The sequence below is a fragment of the Aquarana catesbeiana genome, linkage group LG02 (assembly GCF_042186555.1).
Source record: "Aquarana catesbeiana isolate 2022-GZ linkage group LG02, ASM4218655v1, whole genome shotgun sequence".
Taxonomy (NCBI): domain Eukaryota; kingdom Metazoa; phylum Chordata; class Amphibia; order Anura; family Ranidae; genus Aquarana; species Aquarana catesbeiana.
This window is the reverse complement of record NC_133325.1, coordinates 590,560,220-590,576,874: the sequence shown is the minus strand read 5'-3', so window position 1 is coordinate 590,576,874 and position 16,655 is coordinate 590,560,220. Positions and strand designations below refer to the sequence as shown.

Genomic DNA, 16,655 nt, shown 5'->3' with positions numbered 1-16,655 from the left:
TTTCTACATATTTTTGGTAAAAAAAAAAAAAAGTTATTGCAGATTGGACACTTTTGACGCTTTTTTTGGGACCAGTGACATTATTACAGTGATCAGAACTAAAAATAGCCACTGATCACTGTATAAATGACATTGGCAGGGAAGGGTTTAACACTAGGGGTTGATCAAGGTGTTAAGTGTTCCCTAGGGAGGTGTTTCTAACTGTGGGGGGAGTGTACTGACAAGTAGTAGAGAGATCACTGTTCCTGATCACTAGGCACGGACGATCTCGCTCTACTCCACTGCTCTACTCGCTGTGGAGCGATTTCGGGTGGCCGGCAGACATCGCGGCCGCTGACCATGTGCATCGGCTCTGGTGACACGTGGCGGGCACCTGCTATAGTCATTAAAGGGACCACCGTACTGGTACGGCGATTCGTGCACCAGAGCCAACCTGCGCAGTATAACTGCCATGGCTGGTCAGCAAGCGGTTAAAAACGTATGGTTAAACATGAGATCTGTCAGGTTCTTACTGCATTTTTGTTCTAGTGTGTGACAACGGTTTCGCTGCAGTGGTAGTTAGAGAAAATTGGACAGAAATTAAAAGCTAACCGGGTAATAGCCTACACCTAGACATTGTCCTTAATCCTTGTCTGATAAAATGTTGTACCTCAAATAGTAAGGACCTGTGTCAGCAAGCTTTGATTGTCAAATGAAGTGTGTTTTGACATTTGTTTCAGACGCCTCCTAAAATCATTCAGATTCATCGCAGGTGCAGTTGAACTGTGTCTGATGTGCTTCAGCCGCATTTCCAGAGATTTCAATGGTGAGAGAAGCAGATTGGGAAGCAAACAAAAGCCCAGTGATGCTGACCCACAGGCCCCATACACACTATTAGATTTTCTGCAGATTTTTGTTTTTCAGAATTGCCAAAACCATGTAGTGCGAGGGCCTGCCTGATTGCATACAAATTGAAACTGAAAGGTTTGACCTCCATATTATATGGTTTTGGTAAATCTGAAGACAAAAATCTGCAGAAAATCTAATAGTGTGTATGGGGTCTAAGGCTCTGTTCACACTTGTGCAACTTGTCATGCAACTTTGGATACATAAAGTCGCATGACAAGTCACAGCACATTCATTTTTTATGGAACCTGTTCAAATCTATGCTATGCGAAAAGGTTCCTGCACTACTTTGATGAGACCTGAGTGCCAGAGAGTGAAAGAGTTGCACAAGTGTGAACGAAGCCTAAAAGAGGGAAAATCTCTCTAGTGGCACCTAGACAGCAGTGAAAACACAACAGGGGTTCCAAATATTTCAGCTCTCCATCCAAATTAAAAATTGGCTGTATATGCATTTTTTAAATTTTAGATTCCCCCCCCCAAGTGCTCATTGCAAGGATTTCACTTTCGGTCCCATAGTCAAACTATGAAGTGAGAGAAAATCCCTCCAAAGTGAGAGAATCCCTGGTTGTCACCCGGGCCACCAGAACTAGTGTCCCCATTGGAAGATTATCAGTGTATACCTATTCTGGTGATAACCCAAAATTAAATTTTTTTTTCTTTTACTTTAGCTGTCAGGTGACAACGTGAAACAGGGAGATTTACCCTCTAATTTTCCTAACGGGATCACAGACCGCAAAATAACCTGGCAGGAATTCTAATCCCTCTCCACTATCCAAAACTAAAAAAAATATAATTTGTCAAAACCATTTCAGTGTACCTGAACCTGATTTTAAGAGTGCTAAACCAAAGAATAGGCTAATATTATAGTGGCTCCATAAGTTCTGTTACCCCAACACCGTGCTGCAGTCCCCTGGAAAATGAAGATTATCCATCCACAAACAAAAAAACTATATGCTGCACATTTATTTAGTCACAGGGTATCCATGAATATCTCAGAAGTGGATAAATAGAAGGATGATAGAATAAAAATTTGCTTCCAAGTTTCCAAGTTTTATCATGGAAAACATTTATTGTTGAACCAAACATAAAAGCACACAGTCACAATAAAAAAATCAGTCCTTTTCCTTCGTATCTCTCTGGATTTCACGACTGGTATGTGATTAGACACCTACAACCTACATTACAAGTGCTGGTTTATCCAAATTTACAGAGGCTGGACGAGACCTGTGTGGTATCCACACAAGATTGTATTTTTATGCAATGGCTGTGATTTATTTTATTATTATTAATTTTATTTTATTATTTTTTGTTGTGACTGTGCTTTTGTTTGGACACACAATAAATGTTTTCTATAATTTTCTTGGAAGCAATTTTTCATTTTATAATCCTTCTATGTAACCACTTTTGAGACATTTATGGATACTCTGTGACTACCATTGCACAGCATATAGTTTTTGTCTCTTAATGACTGTGCAAACTATCAGCACATTGTTAACCCCCTAAATGGCTCAATTATTGACAGTCATATAGCTTACCAAAACTGAGCAGCGTGCATGTAGTTTAACACTACTTAATTAGGATAAATATGCTGGAGTGATTTGCTAGATTTAATATATGAGAATAACCACACTTAAAGTAGAAATCTCACCCAAAAACATTTGTTTCCTCTGTCCCCCAGAAGGCAAAGTGCATGAAGTACTTTGTCGTGTTTAGAGGGATTGTGGCTTCTGAGCTAGCCTGGTCGACAGTATCCCCCCCCCCCCCCCCACACACACACACATGTTTGTCTATTCTGCTCAATAGAAGACAATTAGCTAATAAGGTTTGATTGACCGCGCCATCACTAGATATGCAGAGGGAGGGAGTATGTCTGGGGACTGCCAGGAGAAAAGAATATTCAGGAAGTTGAGCATGCTCACAGCAGTGGCATCTGGAGCAGAGCTCTGCTTGAACTACCTAATAGTAATGCCCACAAATTGGGCTTCTGGCAGGGGAGGAGCTGATGAACAGTAATGAGAGGGAAACAGAATAGATTTACTGCACAAGTAAACAGTGTTTCTTTACGCAATCAGAGATAAGTATTGAAGTAGGTTTGAAGTTTTGAGTAGGGGGGAATTCTCCCTCCTTTCTTTCTCATGGTGACCACATTCACTAGGACTGAAAATTAGGGAGATTTCAAAAAGTTTGATTTGTCAACAGAACAGGAGGGGAAATCTAATGGGGGAGCTTGTTTTATTTAGTGGAACTAAGGCAGTTTTTTCTCACTTTAGACACAGTAGGAAGTGAGAGGAAATCGGAAATGAGTCACTGATGACCATAAAAAAGCTAGCACAGATTTTAAAAAGTCTCTGTATGCTGTTGAAATTTTTTTGTCAGTATGTCCAACAAGCAACTTTGCACATATGTCCTCTTATCTCTGCCTCTTCTTTCTATGTGCTTTGAGAGTTGCCATTGCAGGCTTAAGCCCTGGTTCACATTGATGCTACTTTGAAATTGCACTACTTCACTTGAAGTAGCGCATTTTCAAAGTAGTAAGGTCAGTGCGATTTCAGGTGCTACTTGATAGACATCTGTGTGGCTTCATGCACAGATTTCTATTAACCACTTGCTGACCAGCTCACGCCAATATACATTGGCAAAGTGGCACGGGTGCGCAAAATGACATACCCCTACGTCACTCCGTCATCGGCAGATAGCAGGCGCGCGCCCGCCTCAGGATCGGGTCCCGCTGACTCAATGTCCGCCGGAGGCCCGCGATCCTGGGACGGAGAGGCAGAAAGGGGAGATGCCTATGTAAACAAGGCATTTCCCTGTTCTGCCTAGCAACATGACAGGGATCTACTGCTCCCACTGATCAGGAGCAGTGATCTGTCATGTTCTAGTGAGCCCATCCCCCCTACAGTTAGAATACACAGGGAACACACTTAACCACTTGATCGCCCCCTAGTGTTTAACCCCTTCCCTGCCAGTGACGTTTACACAATGAGTGCATTTTTATAGCACTGATAGCTGTATTAATGTCAATGGTCCCAAAATAGTGTCCGATCTGTCCGCTGCAATGTCGCAGTCATGATAAAAATCGCAGATCGCCGCCATTACTAATAAAAATAAAAAATAAAATGCCATAAATCTATCCCCTATTTTGTGGATGCGATAACTTTTTCGTAAACCAATCAATATACTTTTAGTGATATTATTTTTTTTTTTTTTTTTACCAAAAATATGTAGAAGAATACATATCGGCCTAAACTGAGGAAGAAATGGTGTTTTTTTTTTTATATATTTTTTGGGGCTATTTATTATAGCAACAAGTAAAAATATTAAAAACAAATTCAGTGCAGCGCAAATGATATTAATGAGAAAGTCCGTACATAAAGGAACACAAATCCCCTGTGGTAAAGATAATCCTTCTTTATGAAAACAACAATCTTCTCCACTCACACACATGTAGAATGCTTACCAGATGGGATGGACCTCTTAAGTTACAGGAGGTCATAAGAGCATAGATTCCATACACACTGGATGGACACGGCACGGATCCTCTGGTTGTCCTCAATGATTCCTGGCAGATACCTCTTCAATGCGGCAATATAACAGGTGGACTCCCAATGCAATGCAGCAATCCCCAAAGAAAAAAGAGAAAAAAAGCTAAGAGCGGTCCATATGGTTCAGCCGTGAGGCAATTTTATTAAAAAATATATGTAATCCACTTAAAAAACCGCGCTGGTACAGCGCTAATCAATAGATGAAAATTACAAAGTTTTAAAACAGACTGTTCGCGTCCGAACAGCTGTGAGATGGCAGCGGGTGACGTCAGAGCGAAAAACTCCGCCCCCGTACGTGGCGTTACGTCCACAGGACTTTGTCAGTGAGGGTGGAGTCATGCTGTCACCCAGAAGCCTAAATACTAGCCGATTGTCAGCAGGGGATGTGTCACAAACCAGAAATGGAAAACACTTCAGAATCGAATGATTCCTGAGTGGAGACACCTACTGAGGATATGGCGATTGGTAACGGACTACCAACTAACTTTAAAATAAATATAAAAACAAAAATTCATGGTTAATTACTGATTTCTAATAAGGACAAGGATCTATTATATACTTCATGAAAAATGTACATATAATTAAATGTATAATAACACCCGCAGCCATCTCGTACATAAATGTAATACATATAAAATGCATATAAAGTGCAATTAAATGCATAAAACAGTAAACAAGAGATTAAATGCACAAATAAAAGTATTAAATCATTACGCACAAAAAGGGAGGATACATTACAAGAACACGCAAAATGAAGGAATAAATGAATGAATACATAAAATTAAAATCAAAATTCAGTGCTATAAAGGGAACATATTATGCTTATTTGTCAGAAATAAAACAGTTGAGGTCAAACTCAATGTTTAACCCCCTAGGAACTGCTACTCTTGTTTCATGGATCCATAGAGACTCTCAGCGGCTAAGCTGCCTAATATAGTTTCCACCCCTCCAGTGTTTTGTGACTTTTTCTATGCCCCAAAACTGCAATTTCCTAGGGTCCCTATTATGACAAACTCTAAAATGTTTAGATACATAATGTGTCTTTAAACCTTTTTTGATATTATTAACATGTTCAGCTATGCGGACTCCCATGGGTCTGGAGGTTCCCATAGGAGGTTCCCATCAGCCTGCAGAAATTTGTTAGGTCTTTGAATATAAAGAGATATTTCCTATCCAAACCCGGGGAAAGGTCTGCCCTGATAGGCCCTACAGCTCCCCTTGGTATACATTCTAATCTTGCTAACAAGTCTGTTTTCAACCCCCCAAAGAATGATCACAAACATGTAGGGGTTTTTAAAAATATGGTCACTAGTGACTTGGAGGAGATGAAAGTGAGAAAAGTAGGAGATCCTGCTTATTTGAAAAAAGGAATTAGTGCATTGGAGAAAAACAAGAATGTAGTTATTCGGCCCGCTGACAAGGGAGGTGGGTTAGTAATTATGAGTAAATCTTACTATCAGGAGGAAATGGATCGGCTATTATCAGACAGGAAGACATACAAAGTGCTGACAAAGGATCCTATCATCCAGTTCAAAGATCAGTTAGAAGTTCTTATCTCCTTGGGTAAAACTAGGGGAGTGTTGAATAAAAAGGAGGTATCTTACCTTAACCCTAGTGCTTGTAGAAGACCGATCAGATATTTCTTACCCAAGATTCATAAGGATCCCCAATTACCTCCAGGCAGGCCCATCGTAAGCGGCATTGATTCCGTTTCAGCAAGTTTGGGCCAATATATAGACCATTTTCTGAAACCTTTAGTATCTACCACTACAGCGTTTCTAAAATATACTAAAGGCATCATACAAATAGTGGAGAAAATACTGTGTAAAGATAATACAATACCTTATTAGTGACAGCCGATGTTAGCTTACTGTACACGATAATTGGTCATTCTGATGCCATCAGTTCAGTACAGTGGGCCCTGGATAAATCGGATTTACCCCCACATTTAAAGGATTTTTTGTTAAAAGCTCTAGAATTCTGCCTTGCCAGGAATTATTTCTGGTACGGCGGTAAATTCTTTTTGCAAACACTCGGGGTTGCTATGGATGCTCGATTTGCTCTTTCATGGCACTGTGGGAGGAGAAATTTGTCTTTGGTAGCAGAACTGCACAGCTGGTCTGCTACCAAAGATATATAGACGATCTTTTTCTGATCTGGGAGGGTGACTTGATTAGTCTCCAATTATTATGTCCCGGCTCAATGGCAATACTAAGAACATTTGCCTTACATGGAAGGCTGATGCCTTAAGCATAGCCTTCCTTGATTTGGAAATTTTTAAACATGAAGGTTTTTTTAGGACCAAGAATTACTGTAAACCAACAGACAGGAATGGGTACATTCCCCTAGACAGCTGCCATCACAATTTATGGTTGCTTAATTTTCCCAGGGGGCAGTTTATTCGCCTCCGGCGTAACTGCTATCTGGACTTTTCACAAGCCAACCTTATGGCAGAAAAGTTCCCACAAAAGGGATACACTAGGTCTCTCATAGCAGAGGAAGTGCAAAAAGTTGGCAGTATGGATCGTTCCTCCTTAGTAGCAGATTCCGATAAAAGTAGAAATATGAACACAGAGCAGCATGTTTCCCAATATAGGATTATTCTAGATTATAATATCCAACACAAGAAGGTAGAAAAGATCATTTTGAAGTATTGGGATATTTTGAAAAAGGATATTACTTTAGGCCCAACTCTTCCTGCCCTTCCCAGATTTGTTTACAGGAGACCACCTACCTTGAGGGACATTATAGCCCCTAGTGTGATGGATCCTCCTGTAATTAAAGAAAATAGAATTTTTAACTTTATGTTGGGGTTCTATGCATGCGGAAAATGCCCAGCATGCAAGCAATGCAAATCTAATGTTAAGAAAAGGAAAGATTTTCGAGCTACTGCCACCAATAGAATTTACCAGATTAAAAACCTAATCACTTGTGACACTGTAGGAGTAGTGTACATGCTTCAGTGTGAATGCGGACTTCAATACGTGGGAAGAACCTCCAGACCCATGGGAGTCCGCATAGCTGAACATGTTAATAATATCAAAAAAGGTTTAAAGACACATTATGTATCTAAACATTTTAGAGTTTGTCATAATAGGGACCCTAGGAAATTGCAGTTTTGGGGCATAGAAAAAGTCACAAAACACTGGAGGGGTGGAAACTATATTAGGCAGCTTAGCCGCCGAGAGTCTCTATGGATCTATGAAACAAGAGTAGCAGTTCCTAGGGGGTTAAACATTGAGTTTGACCTCAACTGTTTTATTTCTGACAAATAAGCATAATATGTTCCCTTTATAGCACTGAATTTTGATTTTAATTTTATGTATTCATTCATTTATTCCTTCATTTTGCGTGTTCTTGTAATGTATCCTCCCTTTTTGTGCGTAATGATTTAATACTTTTATTTGTGCATTTAATCTCTTGTTTACTGTTTTATGCATTTGATTGCACTTTATATGCATTTTATATGTATTACATTTATGTACGAGATGGCTGCGGGTGTTATTATACATTTAATTATATGTACATTTTTCATGAAGTATATAATAGATCCTTGTCCTTATTAGAGATCAGTAATTAACCATGAATTTTTGTTTTTATATTTATTTTAAAGTTAGTTGGTAGTCCGTTACCAACCGCCATATCCTCAGTAGGTGTCTCCACTCAGGAATCATTCGATTCTGAAGTGTTTTCCATTTCCGGTTTGTGACACATCCCCTGCTGACAATCGGCGAGTATTTAGGCTTCTGGGTGACAGCATGACTCCACCCTCGCTGACGAAGTCCTGTGGACGTAACGCCGCGTACGGGGGTGGAGTTTTTCGCTCTGACGTCACCCGCTGCCATCTCAGCTGTTCAGACGCGAAAAGTCTGTTTTAAAACTTTGTAATCTTCATCTATTGATTAGCGCTGTACCAGCGCGTTTTTTAAGTGGATCACATATATTTTTTAATAAATTGCCTCACGGCTGTTCCTTTATGTACGGACTTTCTCATTAATATCATTTGCGCTGCACTTAATTTGTTTTTATTTTGATGTATGGGCTTGGTATTAACCCTTAGTGTCCACCTTGCATTAATCTTTATATATTTGCGCTGATTGTTCCCAATTTAAGTAAAAAATATTGCTTTTTTTTTTTTTTTTAAATTGTCGCTCTTTTTTTGTTTATAGCGCAAAAAATAAAAACCGCAGAGGTGATCAAATACCACCAAAAGAAAGCTCTATTTGTGGGAAAAAAGGACATAAATGTTGTTTGGGTACAACGTCGCACGACAGCGTAATTATCAGTTAAAGTGACGCAGTGCCATATCGCAAAAAAGGGCCTGGTCAGGAAGGAGGTAAATCCTTCCGGGGCTGAAGTGGTTAAAGTCGCACCTGAAATTGGCAAAAGTAGTGCAGGAACTACTTTTGCAAATTAGTGTGGCGCTGCAAGATCGGTGTCGCGCCGATTGGAACAGTGCCATTGCCTCCAATAGGCTGCGACTTGTTATGACAAATCGCTCCAATGGGAACGTAGGCTAAGTCAGTGTAAACTTATTTTTTATATACCAGTGTAAACTTTTCTGTGATTATGCTCTGTCTGCAGAGCAGTTTATCTGCATCGTGTTGTGTTGCCTTGGGTATCGGTGAATTAATTTACAATGTTCACATTTTGCACAGCAAGGCTGGCCATTGATTTGGTGATGATTTTTTATCCATTATGTTAAAGGTTTCAAAACCTTTTACAATAGTTTTGTTAGTTTTGTGTGGTGCAAAAGCAATAACAAAACAACAGTTCAAGTAACAGATATTGGATGGACTGATATTTTTTTTCTCTACAGTGAGGCAAAAATAGTATTTGATCCCCTGCTGATTTTGTACATTTGCCCACTGAAGAAATGATCAGTCTATAATTTTAATGGTAGGTTTATTTCATCAGTGAGAGACAGAATAACAACAAAAATATCAAGAAAAATGCATTTCAAAAAAGTTAAAAATTAATTTGCATTTTAATGAGCGAAATAAGTATTTGATCCCCTATGGTTCACACTGGTACGACAAACGCTCCGACACTGGGAGCTCATGTCGCATGACGTGTGAAAATCAATGTTTCCCTATGGGAGTCGTTTTAACTGGTCCGACTTTGAAAATGCTCCCTGTACTACTTTGGTCCGACTTTGATCCTACTTTAGCCCATTGATTATCACTGAAGTCGGATCAAAGTCGGATCACCGTCTTAACTAACCCGACTTTGGCATGCGACTTGTGCTCTGAGGATCTTGAAGGGGAACTCCACCCCAAATTTTAAAAATAAACGGCATGGGTTCCCCCTCCGAGATCATACCAGGCCCATCGGTCTGGTATGGATTTTCAAACCCCCCCCCGCTGAAAAAAAAACGGCATTGGGGTCCCCCCAAAATCCATACCAGACCCTTATCCGAGCACAGCTGGCAGGTCAGGAAAGAGGGTGGGGACCAGCGAGCGCTCCCATCCTGAACCGTACAAGGCCGCATGCCCTCAACATGAGGGGGCCTTGCGCCCCCCACCCCAAAGCACCTTGTCCCCATGTTGATGAGGAAAAGGGCCTCTTCCAGACAACCCTGGCCGTTGTCTGGGTTTGCGGGCGGGAGGCTTATCGGAATCTGGAAGCCCCCTTTAACAAGGGGGCCCTGAGATCCCAACCCCCCACCCTATGTGAATGAATATGGGATACATTGTACCCCTACCCATTCACCTGAAAAAAAGTTTCAAAAATAAAACACATTTACACATATTTTTAAAGTAATTTATTAAGGCAGCTCCGTCGTCTCTTCCGATCTCTTCTCCCCTCTCCGGCTCTTCTGCCTCCTCTGCTGACGTCTTCTTCACTCTCTCTCCGGTTCTTCTGTGTTTCTGCTAAGGGGACAGGAAAACTTCACTAGATCAAAGGGACTATGGACTTGGCCATGTACCATCAAATATTGGGCGAGAACCTCCTTCCCTCAGTCAGGGCATTGAAAATATGTCGTGGATGGGTATTCCAGCATGACAATGACCCAAAACACACGGCCAAGGCAACAAAGGAGTGGCTCAAGAAGATGTACATTAAGGTCCTGGAGTGGCCTAGCCATTCTCCAGACCTACCTTAATCCCATAGAAAATATGTGGAAGGAGCTGAAGGTTCGAGTTACCAAACGTCAGCCTCAAAACCTTAATGACTTGGAGAGGATCTAAAAAGAGGAGTGGGACAAAATTCCTCCTGAAAACTAAGTAATGTTTTGCGAAGGGGTCAAATACTTATTTCACTCATTAAAATGCAAATCCATTTATAACTTTTTTTAAATGTGTTTTTCTGAATATTTTTTGTTGTTCCTCTGTCTCTCACAGTTTAAAATAAACCTACAAATCAAATTATAGACTGATTGTGTCTTTGTCAGTGGGCAAACAGACAAAATCAGCAGGGGATCAAATACTTTTTTCCCGCACTGTACTTGGTTTTTTACTACATATGTTAGGCAGTTTTTATCTATTATGTAAAATCACAGAGAGTAAGGGGTGATGGGCCTTGTGCAAAATCACAATGTGGTTTTGCATTTAAATGTGAATTACAAGAGAAAGAACATTCAATAATAGTTACTATTGCTTTAGTTCCATGTTACAAAAGATGTAAGCAGATGGAATATTCAGATGAGCAAGAGGCAATTATAGAAGAGGATGATGGAGACGGAGGCTGGGTTGACACATTTCATCATGCAGGTATGTTTTATTTTTTTGTATAGGGTTTTCTTTGTATGTGTAATGTTTAATGAATCCCTGTGCAATACATATTTTATTTCTTGAATAGAGGAAAACCAGTTGGTATATTTAAAGCAAGAAATACTTGACGTCATACCCCAGATGCCTTAATGCAGTTCTGAACTCTGAAAATTTAAAGAAATGTACATGCAAAAACAGCATTAAAATGAGTGAACGTTGCAGAATTGTGTTTTTTAGGTATCTGGACATATTTGTCTCTCAAATCTTGTATTTCAGTTCCTGTCACATAAACTTTACCTTTGCAACCTGTACTGGGGAAATGTTACACTGGGTAGTTCATTGCCTCTCACTGTATCAGCAGACCTCTTGACCGGTGCTGCGGGATAGGGAAACTTTTTTTTTTTTTTAAATTTTGTATATATGCTAATTAATTTGACCCAAAATCATCATTGATGGTATTAACAGACCTCTAAAGGTAGCCATAGACAGGTAATTTTTTTTTCATTAAGCCAGTGGCTGCAAAAAAAATAGATTCCTCCATCCTCACAAATGAGTTGGATGAATGAATCCCCAAAACCCCCACCCCCCGCTAGGACATTGCACTCTGACAGCATGTCCCTTAGACAGAATTCGATCAATCAACTTCTGTCGAGCAGGAATAGCCCCAAATTGATAGAAGTTAGACTGCCGAACCTTCTGAATTTCGATCTGTGTATAACCAGCTTAATGCTTTTGCTTTCAGCTTGACACAAAGTGGTAAAATGTGTTGGCCAGCCCAGAATACTCTGTAGGTAACATTGGCATTCAACTTTGTTATTTTTGAGTATTTACTCTCTTCAGACCCTGAATTTCCAGATTTTTTAGGCGTATGTATTTTAATCCTTTTTTATATATGATTTTTTTAAGTAATGTAATTAATCATTAAAAGCTGGATTAATTTTTTTGCCTATTTATAATTTTATTTTTTATTTTTTATTTTTCTTAGGTGTGGGCAACCTAACAGAGTCAGTAAAAGAAATAACACTTGAGTCCCAGGTTGGTGCGAGGCTTGAAATCAGGAAAAAGTTTAATTATACCATCATTAGAGTAACTGCAGCTAACAATGATCCTCTGACCCTTTTCCTGCCAGCCCTGCTCTCCACTTTAAACCCCAGGTGGCCAGACCATTTATTTATTTATTTTCATTTTCAGCTTTCAAGGTTTGTAAAAGACCCCCGCAAGCCATACATTTTCTCAAAGAATAGGCCCGGTAGAATAAAAAGGTGGAGCTACTGATTTTGTCAGTCCCATGAAAGTTGCACAAATGTTTATCAAAACAAATTGTTTCCATAAAAATACACTAATTTCTTATTAGTGCTGACTAACCCAACATAACATCCTACTAAATATTAAAGCTAGAACTGTATAGACCTTATAAATGACAAATCAAAAGATCCTGTCAGCTTTAGTCTCCATTTCATTGTTCTGTTGTCATTATAGAGTCAGTGCCAGTGTAAATGTCAGTGTTATAGGATAAAAATGCATGCCTTTAGTGTCAGCTTTATCAGTGTTTGTGTGAATGCCAGTCTTGTCTGTGTCTTGGGATTAGAGTTGCACAATTACGGTAATCGTTAAAAAATCGTGATCTCGATTCACCTCCCCTGACGATCTCTCCTGCAGAGGTTGCCGATTCTTTCATATAAACAAGTGGAGAGACTTTATCTGCTCACTCAGCTGTCAAAAGAAAGCATCCGGGCAGTCTGCCAAGTCTTTTAACTTGAAACATTGTAACTAAGCTTCCTTCTTAGATCAAAGGGATAGAACTTCTGTGTAAATAAATAATTGGGGCAGTCTGCCAAGTTTTCAACAATGTGTAAATGCAGGAAGTTTAACCACTTAGTCTAAATCTTTTTCTGACACTTCTTTCTTAAAGCGGGGTTCCACCCAAATTTTGAACAATATCTGTAGGTATTCTCTTCCTTGCCTAGATGCTGACATGCCATTTTAAAAAATTTAAATCGCCGTAATTACCTTTTATTTTTCTATTCTTCTTTGCACTTCCTGGTTCTCCTCCCATGGGAGTAGGCGTGTTTCTAGCCTCTCCCAGACTCCTGGGAGCTAGTTTCAGGCTTCCCAGGATGCCACTGAGCATGTGCGGGAATGAGCAGTGAATGCTGGGAGCACATCATTCACCACATCCAGGAAATAAATGCTTGTGGGCTTCAAATGCCCACAATGAAGATGGAAACCGCCTGCAGTGAATAATATAAGTTATTCTTTCCCACGAAATCTGACACAGGCGGACATATTACACACAATATGTGAGTATGTAATGCTGAGAAGAAAAGTTTGTGAATTAACTCAAAAAAAAAAAAAAAAAAAACGATAGATAGGTGGACCCCCGCTTTAAGTTAAAATCAATGTTTTTTGCTAGAAAATTACTTGGAACCCCCAAACATTGTGTGTATATATATATATATATTAGCAGAGACCCTAGGGAATAAAATGGCAATTGCTGCAATATTTTATGTCATACTGTATTTGCTCAGCGGTCTTTCAAATGCAATTTTTGGGAAAAAATACACTTTAGTGAATAAAAAAAAAAACGAAACAGTAAAGTTAGCACAATTTTTTGATTTAATGTGAAAGATGATGTTACGCCGCGAGAATCGTGAGAGAATCGTGATCTATCTTCTAAGCAAATGATTCTCCTTTTAGCCAGAATCGTGCAGCTCTACTTGGGATACAAAAAAAAAAAAATAGTTTTAGGCTCGGTTTACATTCCTTCGACTTAGGATCTGACTTGTGAGACCCAAAGTCACAGGACATGTGAAATGCAATGCATCTCTCTAGGCGAGCCATTCCAATTGACATTACTGAAGTCGATGCGACTTCAGTAAAGGTTCCTGCACTACTTTGCTCCAACTTTGACACGGCTTCAATGCCAGAGTGTAAAAAGACACTTTAAAGTTGTATCAAAGTCGGATTCCAAAATTGCTCTGAAAATCGCAACTTTGGAGTCGGCTAGTGTGAATCAAGCCTTACTGTTTTAGTGTGTCAGCGTTTGTGTAAGTGCCAGTGGTGATGTCAGCATCCACTTCTTTTAAATAAATAAATAAAAGGTTTATTATTGTGTAGTGTCAAAAACTGGTTTACTAACTCTTTAAAGGCAAAATGTACATTATTGTTTTCTGGGCCCCACTACAAGTAAAGACAACATTTATTGCACTTGTGGCATGTTTGTCATGAGTAGGATAATTTTAGTTTTGGTTGCGTTTTTTTTTTTTTTTTGGTAATGGCAAGAAGTATACAATTTTGGGCCAGTTTTCCTTTAATACTAAAAATTTAGGAGATATCCATTAACATTTACCGCCAAATGAATGCCTGATTTGTCTTAAAAAAATAAGGGATAATTCACGTGAATACACAAAGTAGTTGCAAAGATATGTGCAGTTTAGTTGACACATACCAAAATTTCAAAACTGGCATTGAGATTTTTTTTTTTTTTTTACCATCCAGTATTAAGGGGATAATTTTTGTTTTTTTTACAATTTTATTTTTTACAATGTAAAAGCTAAGTAACAATAAAAAAAATGCACATCTTTTTTCAGGAGTGTGTGAGTGAGTACAGCGGGTTTTTTCTACTGATCTAAAATGCAAACCATTCTTTACAATGTGCCTGTACACACAGGTACGTAAACCAGCGCTGCTTTCCTGATCAGTATTTTGCACCAGTACTCACAATTGCATGCGTACATATGAGCATTAATATTTTGAATATTCATAAATTTCCATAAGGAATGTATTGTATACACGAATGCGCATACGCGCAAATACGTGTAAACAGAAATGTAAGGTCACCTTACAGATTTTCTGTAAAGGTGAACTTACACTTTAAACTTTCTCCTTCTAAATCCATTATTTAAACACTCTTGGTTTCTGGTCTGCAGAGTGTTACAGCTGCACTTTTTTTTTTTCTAGCTAAACATATTTTTTGATGTGTATATGTTTTTATAATAACTCGTTATATGCTACTCATACAGAGCCCAGACAACATATAGTACAATATACAATACAAAGGCAGTGTGTTTGTCCTTGGTTAATATTAACTTTTTATGTTGTATTTTTATCCCCAAGGATTCTGGCAAAGCAGTTGGTAACACAGCTTGCAATGATGATGAAGATGATGATGAAGGGGACGCAGCCGATATGGAAGGTGAATTTTTAAAGAACCTAAAATACTTTGCCCAAAGTTGGTACATTATTTACTGATGGAAACCAGGAGATTAACCACCTTAGCTTTAACAAAATCCAAAATCTATTCCTGCGAGTCAGCTCATTTAAAAAAAAAATGCTCTCCCTGTTTGCCTGATTGCTGTCGATGTAGTTAAACTAGTCTTCCTCTCGCCTCTAATCTACAAATCTATAAATCTAATACAATGCAAAAATATGGAAGAACGAGGGTCACTTTTTATTGGAATTCTGGTAGCAAGTTTTGGTGCTTTATATGGGAAGTCAGTAAATGAGTTACCTTCTGACATTCATCCCAAACTGAAGGGCACATTTTGGAATATGCTGACTGAGGGGGTTGTAACCTGTACATTTTTTACTTACAATGAGGACCATGGCCAGGCAGTGTCTAAACAAGTGAAGCAATTAGAATGCAAACCATAGAGATAGTGACACTGCCAAGGAATTATGTTTGAAGTGATTCCCTACTGTGCTGTTACAGTAGCAGAATGTAATTACGTACAGTGTAATACCGGTCTAGAATGTGACCTCATATGGAGCCTGTATGGGGCAAGCGTTCCAACTCGCTGCACTAGTAATTTGGAATGCATGGTAGTTATCAGAAATTGTTTTGATGCCCAACACTGGTATCAGTAGTTTAAAAGGAAGATTTGTTCCCTGTGAGGGAGTTTTATGGTGGTTAAAAATTATCTCACTTGCTCCTGTTCTGACAAATTTATCAATATAGAGAGAACATCAAATAATTGAAGGACCTTTTTAGATTGAAGAAACCTATATTTCGGGAGTAAAACATTTTCTCTTCATATAGCCACACTGCCAGTCATATACTAATTGTATGCCTATTTTTTACCCAGTTTCTTTCTTTAGCTAGAAGGAAAAATTATATAATGAAGATTCTCCATATCTACCCCTCACCAATTTTTCTTGGAACTCAGGACTGTAATTCTAATTTCATCACTTGCTAATAAAAAAATAGAGCAAAACTGCAGCATACTAAACCAATGGCAGCCTACAAGCATGCCTGTTGAATATGGGGGAGAATGACAGACAGGGAGAGACTCACTAAAACTGGAGCACTCAGAATCTGGTGCAGCTATGCATGGTAGCCAATCGGCTTCTAACTTCAGCTTGTTAAATTAAGCTTTGACAATAAAACCTGGAAGCTGATTGGTTTCTATTCAGAGCTGTACCAGATTTTGCACGCTTATGTTTCAGTAAATCTCCCCCACAGTGTAATAGAAATAAAAAGCCAATGTGCAAGTGGTCAACTCCAAAACAGAGG

The 16,655-nt window shown here is 39.1% G+C and overlaps 1 protein-coding gene across 3 annotated transcripts in view; it reads left to right on the top strand.

Moving 5' to 3' along the window:
• Nucleotides 1-16,655, top strand: part of ATG3 (autophagy related 3) — a 120,990-nt gene that overhangs the window by 64,824 nt on the left and 39,511 nt on the right. For all 3 annotated transcript variants that reach the window (XM_073616265.1, XM_073616263.1, XM_073616264.1), the window contains exons 6-8: nt 11,036-11,143; nt 12,129-12,178; nt 15,260-15,338. In XM_073616265.1, coding sequence (XP_073472366.1) covers nt 11,036-11,143; nt 12,129-12,178; nt 15,260-15,338 — 237 coding nt within the window. The remainder of the gene's footprint in view (nt 1-11,035; nt 11,144-12,128; nt 12,179-15,259; nt 15,339-16,655) is intronic.